The 14,145-nt window shown below is 43.9% G+C and overlaps 2 protein-coding genes across 3 annotated transcripts; one reads left to right on the plus strand and one right to left on the minus strand.

Annotated features, from left to right (window-relative positions):
• Positions 1-5,688: 5,688 nt before the first annotated feature.
• LOC112069900 (protein phosphatase 1 regulatory subunit 3E-like) lies at positions 5,689-7,663 on the minus strand. The gene has a single exon (XM_024137289.2). The coding sequence runs from the start codon at positions 7,517-7,519 to the stop codon at positions 6,596-6,598; it is 924 nt and encodes a 307-aa protein (XP_023993057.1). The 5' UTR covers positions 7,520-7,663; the 3' UTR covers positions 5,689-6,595.
• Positions 7,664-8,265: 602 nt separating this feature from the next.
• On the plus strand, positions 8,266-12,592 carry LOC112069901 (uncharacterized protein C16orf46 homolog). Of its 2 annotated transcripts, XM_024137291.2 has the most exons (4): positions 8,266-8,444; positions 9,428-9,485; positions 9,865-10,095; positions 10,373-12,592. In XM_024137291.2, exons 3-4 carry the CDS (start codon positions 9,892-9,894, stop codon positions 11,258-11,260), a joined length of 1,092 nt encoding a protein of 363 aa, XP_023993059.1. In that variant the 5' UTR covers positions 8,266-8,444; positions 9,428-9,485; positions 9,865-9,891; the 3' UTR covers positions 11,261-12,592. The 2 variants fall into 2 exon arrangements, with proteins under 2 accessions (XP_023993059.1, XP_023993058.1); XM_024137290.2 differs by lacking the exon at positions 8,266-8,444 and having other exon boundaries at positions 8,455-9,485.
• The last annotated feature ends 1,553 nt before the right edge of the window (positions 12,593-14,145 follow it).

Genomic DNA, 14,145 nt, shown 5'->3' on the forward strand with positions numbered 1-14,145 from the left:
ACTATCCAGTATGATTTGACTGTCGAGACTGTTAGCACATGTGTGATCAACCTACCATAACATCCCTTCACAGCTTAGACCTCTTATGTGTTCATTTCAGTATGAACTTTAAACCATAAGGCAATGCGGAACCATCTTTAGTTACACCTTATACAATAACCCTATCATTCCTGGGACCCCGCCCGCATTTTGGCATAAGGTTCAGTGGCGTAYCGCAGTTTTAAAGGACATTTCCTGAAATTCTATTTTGTTCAGATTGTTTTTAGTTTACTTTCTAGTTCTGAGTTGGGTATCCATCCACCTCTTGCAATCCTGTTTTTGAAATGCTATTATACGACATAATATGATAGCAGAAAGACATTCAATATGTGACACATAAAAACAGATAAACATCAGCGAGTGATCATAAAATGTGGTTATATTTCCCTATATTGGATCCCTCCAATTTACTGGTATCACTCCACGGCGGAGGGATACATCCGAGGTGAGGATTTACAGATTTACTCCTGTGTACACCTGTGTCACGGCTGGGGTCCGCCCCTATATATAGACCCCATGGCCGCGACAAGTTCTCTTTCATTTTCTTGGTGGACGTCCGTATGGTTTGAGGTACAAACTTTCTGAAGTTTGCTTGGTAAGTCACTGGTAAGTGTAATATCTTGCGTGGAAGTATACTCACTGCCAGTTTGCAGCCTGGAGCAGCTGGCCACATGGCCAGCCCCTCCTCTTGAGTGCTCCACTTGCTGCGCACGGGTGATCTGTATCTTCCGCCCACGGTTTGTCTTGCTTGTGTTTTGTTAGCTTTACACTACGACTCCATGGCCCTGCGGTCTTTCCTTCCACATCTGAAAGGAAGACATGTTCTCACCAATGTCTAAATTGGTGAGAACGGACAACACCACATTGGTGGCTTACATCAACCATCAGGGTGGACTGAGGTCCCACCGGTTCAATCTTATAGCATGGGAGCTCTGGGCTGTCTAGCATCTCTACGTGCAGCGCATGTACCTAACATCCTGAGTGTGTCAGTGCATATGCTCTCGAGGGAGGGTCCGTCATCTTGGGACTGGAGCCTACATCCCCAGGTGGTGCAGCACCTGTGGGACAAGTTCGGGACGGTGCAGGTGGACCTGTTTGCCTCCCTGGACAATGCACACTGCCCCCTGTGGTACTCCATGTCGGAGCCACCAGGGCCTCTGGGCTTGGATGCTCTGGCTCACGATTGGCCAAGGCTGGAGCTTACGCATTCCCCCCTTTTCCCCTGATCCAGGCTGTGCTGGACAGGACCAGGATGGCAGAGCATCGTCTGCTTCTGGTGGCCCCATACTGGCCCAGATGACCCTGGTTTAGCCTTCTCCTGTCTCTGTTGTCTGGGACATCTTGGCAACTTCCCCTGAGACCGGACTTGCTGTCTCAGGCCAGGGGAACTCTGTGGCATCCGAGGCCGCACCGCCTCAGTCTGTGGGCTTGGCCACTAAACGGCACCAATGATCCATGTTAGGACTACAGGAGGGTGTAATGAACACCATGCAGAGCACAAGGGCGCCGGCTACAACCGCAGCATACCAGTTGCACTGGCGGATGTTCTGCTCTTGGCGCACTGGTATTGAGGTTGTGCCCGAGTCATGCGGGGTGCAGTATGTCCTCCAATACCTGCAGTCTCGATTGGATGAGGGCTTGGCAGCCTCTACACTGAGTGGGTATGTAGCCGCTATATCTGCCTGCCATGTGGGGTGGATGGACAGGCCAGTGGGGCGCAATACCTTGGTCTCCAGGTTTATGAAGGGTGTTCGTCGCCTGCGTCCAGCTAGGACCCGCTCAATGGCGAGCTGGGATCTGGATGTGGTCTTGGCAGCTTTGGCAAAGCCGCCTTTCGAACCGTTGGAGTCTGCCTCTCTGAAACACCTCTTTATGAAGGTGGCTTTCTTGAAGAGGTGTGAGCTCCATGCTCTTTCGGTAAGTTCTAAGTGCTACCGGATGGACCCCGGGGGGAGGAGTATATCTCTCTGCCCCAACCCTTCATTCCCCCTGAAGGTTCTGTCAGACAGCCATGTGAACACCCTTTTTATCCTGTCTGCTTACGGCCCCCCCGGCAGTGGTGGGGGAGTCTGGGCCTCCCTCTGGCATGCTGTGCACTGGTTGCCTATGTGGAGGGAACATGGTCAGTGAGAACAACAGACCAGCTCTTTGTCTGCTATGGTGAGAGAGTCCCGGGGGCTGGGCAATCAAAGCAGAGGCTCTCTCACTGGATCGTGGACACGATTACGACAGCATACCGCCTGGCTGGCATGCCAGTGCTGGGATCTGTGGTAGCACATTCAACACAAGGTGTGGCTGCGTCCTGGGCTCTACTGAGAGGCCCTCGCTGAGATCTGTGTTACGGCCAGCTGGGCTTCTTCTTGCACATTTGCTAGGTACTATCGGGTAAATGTGGCACCTCCTTCTGCGGTTGGTTCAGCGGTCCTGGGCGTCGCCTCCCCTTCCGGGGACAGGGCCGGGACCCCGTTCCACATTTACGGCCCCTGCGTCTCGGTCCCGCACTGGGACTTCGCCGCTGGCTGGCCATGTCCCTCTAGCACTGACTAATCTGGTATATGTATAGCAATATATTGGAGTGATCCAATATAGTGAAACATAACGAAGGTTACGTATGTAACCACGGTTATGTGAGCTATATGGATCATTCCAATCCTCTACGGTGCTAGAGGCGCCTCAAAAATGATGTAGAGAAGGTGTCGCGGCCATGGGGTCTATATATAGGGGCGGACCACAGCTGTGACACAGGTGTACACGGGAGTAAATCTGTAAATCGTCACCTCGGATGTATCCCTCCGGCGCAGAGTGATACAATATATTGGAGTGATTCATATAGCTCACATTGTGTTAACAAACCCTATGCTGTCTGTTTCTGGAAGCCTTTCATCCTTCCCCTATAAAACATCTTTACCTCCATCACATATTCACAAAGTGAAATGTTTTGATTGAAACAATTCATGATTGAAATCATACTGTACTACATGTACACTTATTGAGATAATATTTACAGTTAACAGAAATCATAAGCACAAAGCTACATGAGGAAAAATACCTATTATATTTAATCAGATTTAAGAACATAAAACAATCTATGACAAGGCGTGACATCTTGTTGACCACAGTAGTCTTTGTGGAGATACAGCTGCCGTGTGTGGAACTCACTGACTGCACAGACTAGCATGCTTCTGAACACAGTGAGGCCAACCAGTGTCAACCAATGGTCATGTCTCAACTCAAGAGTGGGCTGCACAATTAATCGAATTCACATCAAAATCACATATTGACATGTGCAATATCCATATCGTAAAAGATCCATATCATAAGCAATATTTTTGAAACGCATCTCAGCCTTGAGTAACTTTAGGTTTTAGAGTTAACTCCGTTTTTTTCTCCTCTTGCGGCTGCTTCGCACACACACTAAGCCTCGCCCCCTGTCACTCAAGCAGCGCAGTTCCTCCCCCTCGCTGTTAGATGATTGACTATACATGTGCATGTTGATCCGTCAGGTCAATGCAGTCAACAAATTGTTCCAAACAAGAACGATGCTGCTTTCCACTTAGCTATAATTCAGTCTATTTCTATAATTCCAACAGTTCACCCAAATATTTTGATATTTATCGCACGTCAAATCGCAATAACCATATTTGTTAAAAATAAAAATCGCTATTACATTTGTTTGCCCATATCGTGCAGCCCTAGAGGTCGGTTGATGTCATGGTGGACGTGAGACCATGAGTGAGGTTATTTTGGTCCAACCAGGCTCTACAGATTTCCCATGGAGATATTAGAAAGAGCCAACCGCTGGACTCTGGAAACCAAACAACTCTGCTATAAGCCAAACAACTCTGCTAAATTGTTTGAGTCATTTGGACATGCTCAGTGGTCACATGAGTAGTCTATTTTCCATTTTCAATCTCAAGGGTTGAATTATCTGACCAAGCTCCCTCCAAGTCCTGGATCATGTAAAGACAGGCTTTTCTTACTGACCACCATAGCCAGTCAACAGTAACTAACTATATTATATAACTACATCTGTTAGTCTCAGAGATGCATTCCATTTTCTAAACAGATACATCTCCAAGTTGCTGATCTCTCAGAGGCGTCCTACTCAAAACAAAATATTGATACATTCCAAGCATTCATGTCATAGAAAACTCCCACAAATTATAACAACCCAAATAAATACAAACTCGAATGTAAACATGCTGTACATCCAGTACACATGTAGACAAACCGTTTGTGTAATGTGGGCTGTTGCGTTACATAACCTAAGTTTAGTTTGACATCCATCCATAATGAGGTCACTCACCTCATGTCAGGGGTGTCAAATACAACCAGGTGAGAGGAGTTCCTTACTAATTGTTGACCTAAATTCATCAATCAAGTACAAGGGTGGAGCAAAAACCCGCCGACACTCGGCCCTCAGTGGAAGGAGTTTGACACATGCATTATGTGATGCCAATGTGTCAACAAATGATATCAGCATGAAGCACCAGTGCAATAGCATCAACTGTACAATATGTAGTCCTACCAAACAAACACGGCTCTTTTCTATATCATCAGCCAAGTCTAACATTACAACTTTGAAATCAGTAAAAGTAGTTTAGATGCTGTCATCACCATAGTCCTACTGTAAAATACAACATTGCACAGTGGAAGTTATTTACAAAATACTGACAATGAAATGCTACTGTTTTACTGGACTGGATGTGTTTTAAAAATGGCGTGAGTTTGACTATTTTGGTTCTACTGTACTTCATAAAAAAATAATGTTTTGTTTTGTTCAACCTGAATAAAAGGAGAGAAACCTGGAATTTCTGGAAGATCGTCAGGTCCGCACTCTAGAAACGATCTGAGGTAAATGTATAATTTTCCACAGGAACAGTTGCATTTCAGGTCCAACAAGGAACAGAAACAAAAGTCTAACAGTATCTGTCTCTGTAATTTATCATTGTGTAATAACAGTTATAAAATGGAGTGATATGCCTGTGGATTTTGTCATTAAAGCTCAACCTTGAAGAAGGTAGAGATACTGTATGGGTGAGGCAGTGGTGACTGACTCTGCAGTGGACCTTAGGGTTAGAGCTATCCTCAACTATTGTTTACAAGACACCTGGTGAATTATTGTGACTGGTTGAGATCAAGAGTGTCACAACAGGAATGTTGTAAAATATCACCTGTAATGCCATTAAGTTTAGGCAGATCTGTGATTAGTGGTGCTGGAAATCAATTAGACATATGCAGACTGCACTGCAGAGAAAAATCTAGTATAAGATCCTGAACAAAATGTTCTGTACAATAGTTTTTTTTTGTCAAATATACATGTCCTCTAGTTTAAAATAATGCATATGGCATTTGAGAGTGGTAAAGATCCACATATTATTATGTAACATGTTTGGGGTCATACCAGAGCATCCTAATAGGCTAGCCTACTGCTAGACTGTAGGGCTCCACTCTGACCCAGTCTACTCTCCTGCTATTGGTTACCATCCTCTGGAGAAAACATTCTGGTGCATTTATAATCAGCGAACAAGGCTCGTGAGATGATTTCCTTTTTCTAAAATCATCTCGTTGAGCAGTGCTATAGAGAGGGTTTAATCATTTCCCCAACATTGAAATATTCATGTTCAAATAGTTATAAAACTGGGGTTTAAACATTTCCCCAACATTGAAATATTCATGTTCAAATAGTTATAAAACTGAATACACCCAATATTGATCAAGATAAAAGCACAGCAGCGTTCCCCTTTAGTTATAAGGCAGATCCAAGAAGATGAAAAGATGAGGAATTGGTAAAACAAATGACAATTTGATATTTCCTTTGTTGGTCCAGTGCGAATATTGTTGTGACTGAGCTTCGGCCTGCCCCATCCGCTTGAGTTTTCAGATGAGAGAGAATCGGATTGAAATCCGGCATAACAGGTACACAGGGGGATGCACGTGAGCTGTCCCATGCTATCGGAAATAAACAAAGAGAAGACGGGCGGGAAGCTGTCTTAGTATTTTTCATAACCATTTTCCTCCGTTTTTTTATAAGCAGTCGTTGACAGTTAAGACATCGCACAAGATGTTTAATAAAATAGTCAAAGGTGGGGATTGAATCGAGTACCGCTGCGTTTTAGAGGGATAGTGATGCTTAAATGGGGTATATTCCTGGCACGTTTTCAATGGCACGTGCCATTACATAAGAGTATAGTTGTGCCACACCAAAGGGCACAGGACTACAAAGCTCCCAACACCAAGGCTAATTATCATACAGCAGATTTACCTCCCGCGCCTGACACATAATGAAGGGCTTGTCTTTCAATCCTGTCAAATCTGTCAAACATAATGACATGAAACAAACCCATTGTGACGGTGGTGAAAAATAAAACAACCCAAACAATGTAAAAAATGACTGAGTGTACAGCTTTACACGGCGGTTGGATTATTAACACAATGTGTAGAGGCTATAGCCTATGGTAGCCCTATTCTTCATTATGGTAAAGCGGTGCCCGTGGAGAGATTGCTTGCTTTACACACACAGTGCGCCGGTGAGAACGCCAAGGACGCATGCAGGTTAGATGAAGTGAATCCAGCCATCCTCCCACTCACGGGGTGGAGAAATCTTAAACCTGTGGCGTCGCACTTTATAGTTGACCCCGTTATTATTGTCCCAATACTCATCTCCACCAACGCAGTATCTTATGGCAAACTGGAATGTGCCTCCGCTCTCCAGAAACGTTGTTGGGGTGATTATCTTAAAGGAGAATTTGTCTGTCATGCCGTCGCTTGATTCTGGGATATATGATGCCAGACTGTCCATGAAGGTTATCCAGTTGTTGATTGAGAACCTCAAATAGACACTTTTCTCGAAAGCCATGTTCAAAACCCGCACGACGCCCGACAGASTGAACTCGTCKGCTTCAGCACACTCCAACAACACTCTCACTTCTTTCACTTTCTCAGTAAAGCCTGGCAGGGTCCCGGGGTTCTTGAATTGCAGCTCCATAAAACTTGACTGGKTGGTCGGTGCCCTGGGGAACTTGTCAAAGGGGTTCAGATGGAGGGGACCCCTGTCGAATCTGGCCATTATGCGCTCCGGCACATCGGGCATGTCTGTGTCATTGAAGTGCTTCACAGAGGTGAGTTCCAGACCCAGAGAGTCGGCGAAACGGACCTTTTTCTGGCTGCAGGGACTCCGGCTGCGGGAGATCTCAAGCTTCGCTCTCTCTATGGGGGTCGGCAGAGACTTGCACCTCCGGCGCAGGTTCGGACTCTGCGGSGGTTTGAGGAAGGATTCCCGGCCTCTTGGTCTCTCATCCACCACATGGTGCATCTCGATGGGCTCGCTTGTTCCGTTCAGCTCCATCCCCTCYWCGTCTTCTAGTCTCGGGTCTGCTGTCAAGCTCCCGAACAACCCAGCTATGCAGCTGTAGTTCCTCGGGAGGCAGTTCTTGGGAGGCAGCATGACCACAACAGAACGCACAGCCTCGGTTTCCATAAAGCGGGAGAGTCGCTTGTCTTTGGTCGAAGTGGTCGTGATCAGAGGCACTGAGAAAGGAACACGCCGTCAGGTGTCAGATATAAACACACGGATAGGCGCCGTAGTACCACGTCAGACTGTGACACTGCGCATTTCTGAACCAATAAGCCAAGCTTCTGCAAGTGCAGCTAGAACAACGCACCACAAATAACAGACATGCCTACCTAACGTCATTTTAGATTTCATTCACAGGCATACAAATTCGTTCATTATTAAAGAATATGAAATATGGGATTCCCTTATCTTTGTGCGCGTTTCCAGCAGCATGTCCCAGTCAAGGTGTGTGTGTGGCTGAGCTTTTTATTTATTTAACCTTTATTTAACTAGGCAAGTCAGTTAAGAACACATTCTTATTTACAATGACGGCCTACCAAAAGGCCTTTGGCGGGGACGGGGCCTGGGATTATTTAAAAAGTAAATAAATACAATATAAGAAAACAACATAGCAAGGCAGAAACACATGACAACACAACATGGTAGCAACACAACATAGTAGCAGCACAAAACATGGTACAAACATTATTGGGCACAGTCAACAGCACAAATGTCAAGGAGGTAGAGACAACAATGCAGCATACAAAACAGCCACAGTGCACATAAAATTGCACCGAGCTAGGGGGAACCAGTGAGAGGCATGACATTACAGTCTTAAGGTTTGTGCCTGGCTGGACCACGACGTGCTGAATAGCACGTCTCATTTCTTGCCTGACGACTCATCCTGAATTTAATTCCGCTGCTATACCGATTGCTTCACAGAGAAGAAACGTTAGTGGGCGTGGCGTTTGGCCGGAGCGATGTGGATGGGCAGCTAGGCAATCTCATTTCGGCCATGAGCTATAAACACACAACTTCCTTTATCCGTTTTTTTTATACCGAAACAGAGGTGGGTGGCCACTTTGTTATTGTTTCAACAAGGACTCTAGCTTTGAGAGTATATTCTAGATACCTGTAAATAATTTACATAATGTAAAATTGTAGGCCTATGTAAAGGACGTCACGCCGCTTGCGAGTACCACCGCCACCGAGAAGCGACAGTCGATGCCACTCGAAAAGCTAACTATTCGCTGGCGCAAGTGGGGACAGTTCAGGCTGAGGAGTTTCATACATCGCCATGTGCTACACCTACTGTAGCCAAGATATGAAGCATTGGCCAATCTGAATCAGTGCTTGACTTGGGTAGGAGCTCCATCACCTCAAATGTTTTACTGCTTGAGCTCCTGTTAATATTATAGAATGTTAGCTCAAAAGTGTCGTGGAGCTCCCGCACCTAAATATTAACAGTACTGCCACCTAAATGAGTACCGGAACCTATTTCAATCTAAGTCAAGCACTGATCTGAATCAAATTAACATAGGCCCATGCCCACTATTTTATAGCCTTACGTTATAGTATGCATATTTTAATACTGTTATAATGGGCTATATGAGATTATATTGTATATGACATCTTACTATAGATTACAGAAATGTTAGGGTTAGTCTTAATTATAGATATTGAATGAAATAGTCAGCAACATAGTGGACACACCATGCTGTAAATCACGAATTGTAACAAGCAGCAAATCCAGGTCTAGAAATTGTTACATTTTCTTAGATAACATGGAAATTAGCAACAACCTGTCAACTGCAATTTGTTTTCTCACGCCCCCTACCATTTTCCCTCTACATTTCCACCACGTCACTTCTGAGCGCCCTGTTGTAGCGGAGTTGTCATAGCAACGACGTTCTATCTCCACTCCAAACACTTCGTGGGCCAAGCACGTCTTTGACTTTGTTTGGGGTTGTCTCCTGATAGCTGCAAAACTGTAATAAATATTTGATGACTATTCTATGTTACTGCCTATTAAGTTGAATGTAAAACCCCCAGGGAGCAAATGCTTGTATGGTATTGCTGAGGAAAATGTCGAACTCGACCCCCTTTAATGGTAAGTTGTCTCTTTTACAGCCTTGCTAATGGCTTCAGCTAACGTTAGATCAAGTTTCCTACTTAAGTTGCCAGTGTTTACCTAACGTTAACGTTAGTAGATAGGGAGAAATGTGAGGTTCTCTTGCTAGCTAGCGAGAATGTTTGAATAATTTTAATGGACAGGTTTTGTAAACAGGGTTAACAAGTTTGTTAACACTGAGTTAACATGTCATAAAGTTGACGTCAAAGGCTACATGTCTTCAGATATCTTACAAATAGTTTTGCAACGCTTACAATTAATTATAGGTTGCTTGCTGTTTGTGTACATTTATCTCCACTCTTACCAACGAGCCTACATGATGAGTGCCTAATTAGAGATGTTTTTTCACTCTCAACAGATTTCACCCTGAAAGGCTCATCTTAGAATGGACAAATTCAAGGAATGGGATCAGGCGCCTGTAGAAGTGGCTGAAGACAGAAGTGTGGCAGTCGAGTACACAGGATGGGACCAGAGTTGCCAACTACCCAACAGGGGCCATGTCGATGCCCTTTTGGATATCAGCGATGATACCTCATCCAAAGAGCAGGAGCCATTTGAGTTTCTCTGTCTCTCCGGATGGGAGGAAGCTGTGAGTAATACACTGCGGTTACTCTTTTATTTTTGGCTAGATTGTGAATGATATTCAGCCAGTGTCACATTATTACGTAGGCACCAGATACACACTTCAATTTCATGTGAGTTAAGACAAAGTGAAACAGTGTTAGTATGTTTATTCACTGTTTATAACTACATTCAATCTCAGAAATCATCTTAAAAGGTGAAACTTAATTTTCTCTTAATTGCGATACACTGATTAAAATGTAATTACGTTTCCCTTAATGCTGTTGTGTTTGTTGTTGAGACAGATCCGGGGCTGGGGCAGAACTACTCCACTTGGCTGCCTGGTTCAGACCCAGAGGAGAGGAAAGAGGGTCAAGACTGGAGACACAGACCACCACTGCCACCTGTGTGTGGACCTCGTGAAGCTCTCGGACCCCCCTGACTCTGAATTCAGCTTAACCCACTCCCCTGAGTCCTTCTGGGATTCCACCGTGGACCCATGGGAGAAACCCCCCCCCACAACCCTGGGAGACTTCCTGAACAGACCCTACAGTCAAACCTCTAGCATCTCTTCAGAGGAGTCCCCACCAGAGTCCTTCAGGGACCTTCAGAAAGCCACACAGCAACTGACACTCCGAGACAAGATGGTGGAGGACAAGGCTGAGGTGTGTGAGATCAGTGACTCACTGCTGGGCTCGGCCCCCTCCCAGGGTCACCACCACTCAGCCTCAGAGTGTCCCATGACGCTGATCATCAACAGCTTCGCCGTCCTACCGCCCGTGAAGACCTCCCAGCCCAGACACCCTAAGGTCACCAGCCAGCTCCGGAGGGGGGACGCTGGACCGGGACGCAGCGCCTCAGACGGGGAGACCGCAGCGGCTGGGTCAGACGGTGTCACACCTGCCGGGGAGAGTGGAGGAGGTGTGGAGAGCCAGCAGAGCCACCACCTGTTGTCTGCTTTCAGCATCCCCATCCTCAAGAGATGTGACATGCCCCTCAGCACACTGTCAGATCCTCTACCCCGCGCCACCTACCCCCTGGACAGACACCTCAGACAGGATCCCCGGACCAGCAGTGCTCATAGACTCTACTTTGGACTGAAGACCAAGAGCCTGAAGCGTGCAGAGCCCCAACTGCCCATTCTGTTTGGAACCAGGGTGCCCATCCCAGCCTCTGCACAGAGACTACTCTGAACAGAGACTGTTACTTTGCACTCCATACTCTCTCCCAACCCAAAAGCTCAGCCTTTGTGGGTTTGTGATTAAAAAGACAATTTCTGTGAAATGTTTTCATATTTTTTGTATGACACTGATGACTGTATAAAAAAAAAAAGCTGTGACGAATTCAACTTGGTCGTATTAAACTACATGGAATTGGCATATGAGTTTCCAGATTCGTTAGTTCTATGTGATTTATAGGCTATACTACCTCAGCCTCATCGTATAACCAGTTTATTAATGCGTTACATGAGTATCAAAAGATAGAATTTGGTCCATCATCACTGTGATATGCCATCAATCTAGCATCAGCAATGCAAAGTAGTCCAGATTGCTAGAATACATTGTGTAGACATGGTATGCTAATTTGTTACCACTGATTATTCAGAGTGAAATAATTTAACTGTTACATGAGCCTTCCTTAATTACAAACACTCCACGCACCTGGACATGAGTGAATCATTTTAAATGGAGTGATAAATGTATGTATGCATGTATGATTTCAGTCCAACATTTTGCATGAGCTTCTATTGTGGTGCTCACACTTGAGCTTTTAGTTTCTCAGCAACTATGCTACCTACTCTACAATGCTGAGGTCTAGGTCGGTTTCTTGGATTCCTGAATGTTAAACTGCAGACATTCTTAAGTCAGAACTCCTCATTAAGACAAAACATGATCTGAGCCATTGCCAAAGCATGCTAGTGCACTCTAATAGAATGAGCAGTCAGTGATTGTAGTGTTCCAACCCATGTGAAGATGTCTGTGGTAGCCTATTGAATTACATGCTAGAAGTGAACCACACTGTGATTCTGAGGGGCTGTGACAGCATAGGTGTGTGGGCGGAGGGATTAGTATCGTATTCCAAATGATTTACACAATTACAATATTGTATTCAAACGGACTGAGCATAATACATGTACATAGTAAACTAACTTGTACTGCCACACAACCCAGGTGAAAACTGTGACTGACATTTACTGAAAAAGAGCACATTGAGTGTGTACAATATTGAGTATGGTGTTGTAACTCAAAAGTAGTGTGTGCTTTAACCAGTAACAAAATATTTGACTTGGCTTTATACAGCACTGTATTACTGTCCTTTGATTTGAAGTGAACTGAAACGAAGCTCGTACAAACAACCAGCTACTACATCAACTCAAACAATCAACCCTTTTTGAACAGTTTATTATTTAGCATCTACTGAATAGCATCAACAACCAAACAAATAGCGAGACGCAACCTTTATCGACCTTCTACACATTCAGGCAACTGAAATACAACAGATAATGCTGCAAACAGAAAAGCAACTGAAATAAATTATATTGGCACCAAAGACTGCATGCACTCCCTACTGAGAAAAACCAAAGCGCTGAGTTGACATCCCCATGTAGCATGGTTAGGATCAATTCCATTTAATTCAGGAAGTACATTGAAATTCCAGTTCTCTTCAAAATGAGGAAAATTCAGAATTGGAATTTGGTTTACTTTACTTTCTCAATTGCTTGGAATACAAATGGAATTGACTTCAACCCTGCCATGTAGTCTAATGTACATGTTTTTTAAGCAAGGCAGTTTCTCCCCTCAACGCTATTATAATCAAGTTCAAGAACGCTAAATTAAATATAAGTAGTGTTTTCAGTACAGCACAATACATTGTTATGAAATGTGGTTGAGTATGAAAGTCTGTTATAAACTGGAATGAAACAGTCCTGTTTCGATTACTTTAAGATGCAGTGCAAAAACTAAGCCATGTTGTGTAGTATGGGCACAGTGTCATGTAGGCTACATTCTGCCGTTTCTGGGTACAATTCTTTACATATTGATAGTGTACCACAGTAGGACAAATGCTGCCTTGGAAAAGAATACTGCATTGCATTCTTAGAACATGGATGTATAATACAAAACAGCTTTTTCCAAATACAACTCATAGAAGGCATTCAAACATATTCAACATGCAAATTAAAGACACTCAAGTATTTGAAGTATTCTTCCAATACACCCTCCACAAATAAATATAATGTAAATGTTAAATACATTTTGATCCTGAATTTCTTCCTACCTAATAAAGCTGCTTAGAGCATCACTGACCAATGGAAACATAACAAAATACATCATGAAAAAAAACGTGTTTTAAGGCACCAACAGATCGAAATCTAACATGGAGAAATACTCAAAACTTGGAGCTATTTTTATTGAATGTGAACTTCACAAAAGGTCTCAACAGATGTCTGTTTCTTGAAATTTGAATGGGATGCATGTGCAAATGAGGTAAAATATTGTAATGATACCAACAGCTAGCGTTGACTAATATGGTAGACTTTAGAGTATAGTTCAAGAAAATGTTGTTAGAAATTGTAATATTTCATCAGTTTATGTTCAGTAACATTTAGTGGGGTCGTTATACAGTACCTTCAGAAAGTATTCACACCCATTGCCTTTCCCCCCCCCAAAAAATTGTGTTACAGCCTGAATTTAAACTTAATTCAATTAAGATTTGTTTTGTCACTGGCCTTATCACAATACCCCATAATGTCAAAGTGGAATTACGTTTTAGGAAATTGTACAAATTAATGTAAAATGAAAAGCTGAAATGGCTGGTGTCAGTAAGTATTCAACACCTTTGTTATGGCAAGCCTAAATAAATTCAGGAGTAAAAATAACAAGTTGCATGGACTCACACTGTGTACACTAAGTGTTTAACATAGTCATAAAAAAAAATAAAAAAATCTAATCTCTGTACCCGCCACGCACAATTATCTGTAAGGTCCCTCAGCCAAGCAGTGAATTTCAAACACAGATTCAACCACAAAGACCAGGGAGGTTTTCCAATGCCTCGCAAAGAAGGGCACCTATTGGTAGAT

The sequence above is a fragment of the Salvelinus sp. IW2-2015 genome, unplaced genomic scaffold (assembly GCF_002910315.2).
Source record: "Salvelinus sp. IW2-2015 unplaced genomic scaffold, ASM291031v2 Un_scaffold1144, whole genome shotgun sequence".
In the NCBI taxonomy this organism is placed as follows: domain Eukaryota; kingdom Metazoa; phylum Chordata; class Actinopteri; order Salmoniformes; family Salmonidae; genus Salvelinus; species Salvelinus sp. IW2-2015.

Excerpts from the sequence above, each read along its gene's own strand:
- LOC112069901 (XM_024137291.2), top strand. The coding sequence starts at position 9,892 with ATGGACAAATTCAAGGAATGGGATCAGGCGCCTGTAGAAGTGGCTGAA. Across the intron at positions 10,096-10,372 it reads TCTCCGGATGGGAGGAAGCT|ATCCGGGGCTGGGGCAGAAC; the intron begins GTGAGTAATACA and ends TTGTTGAGACAG.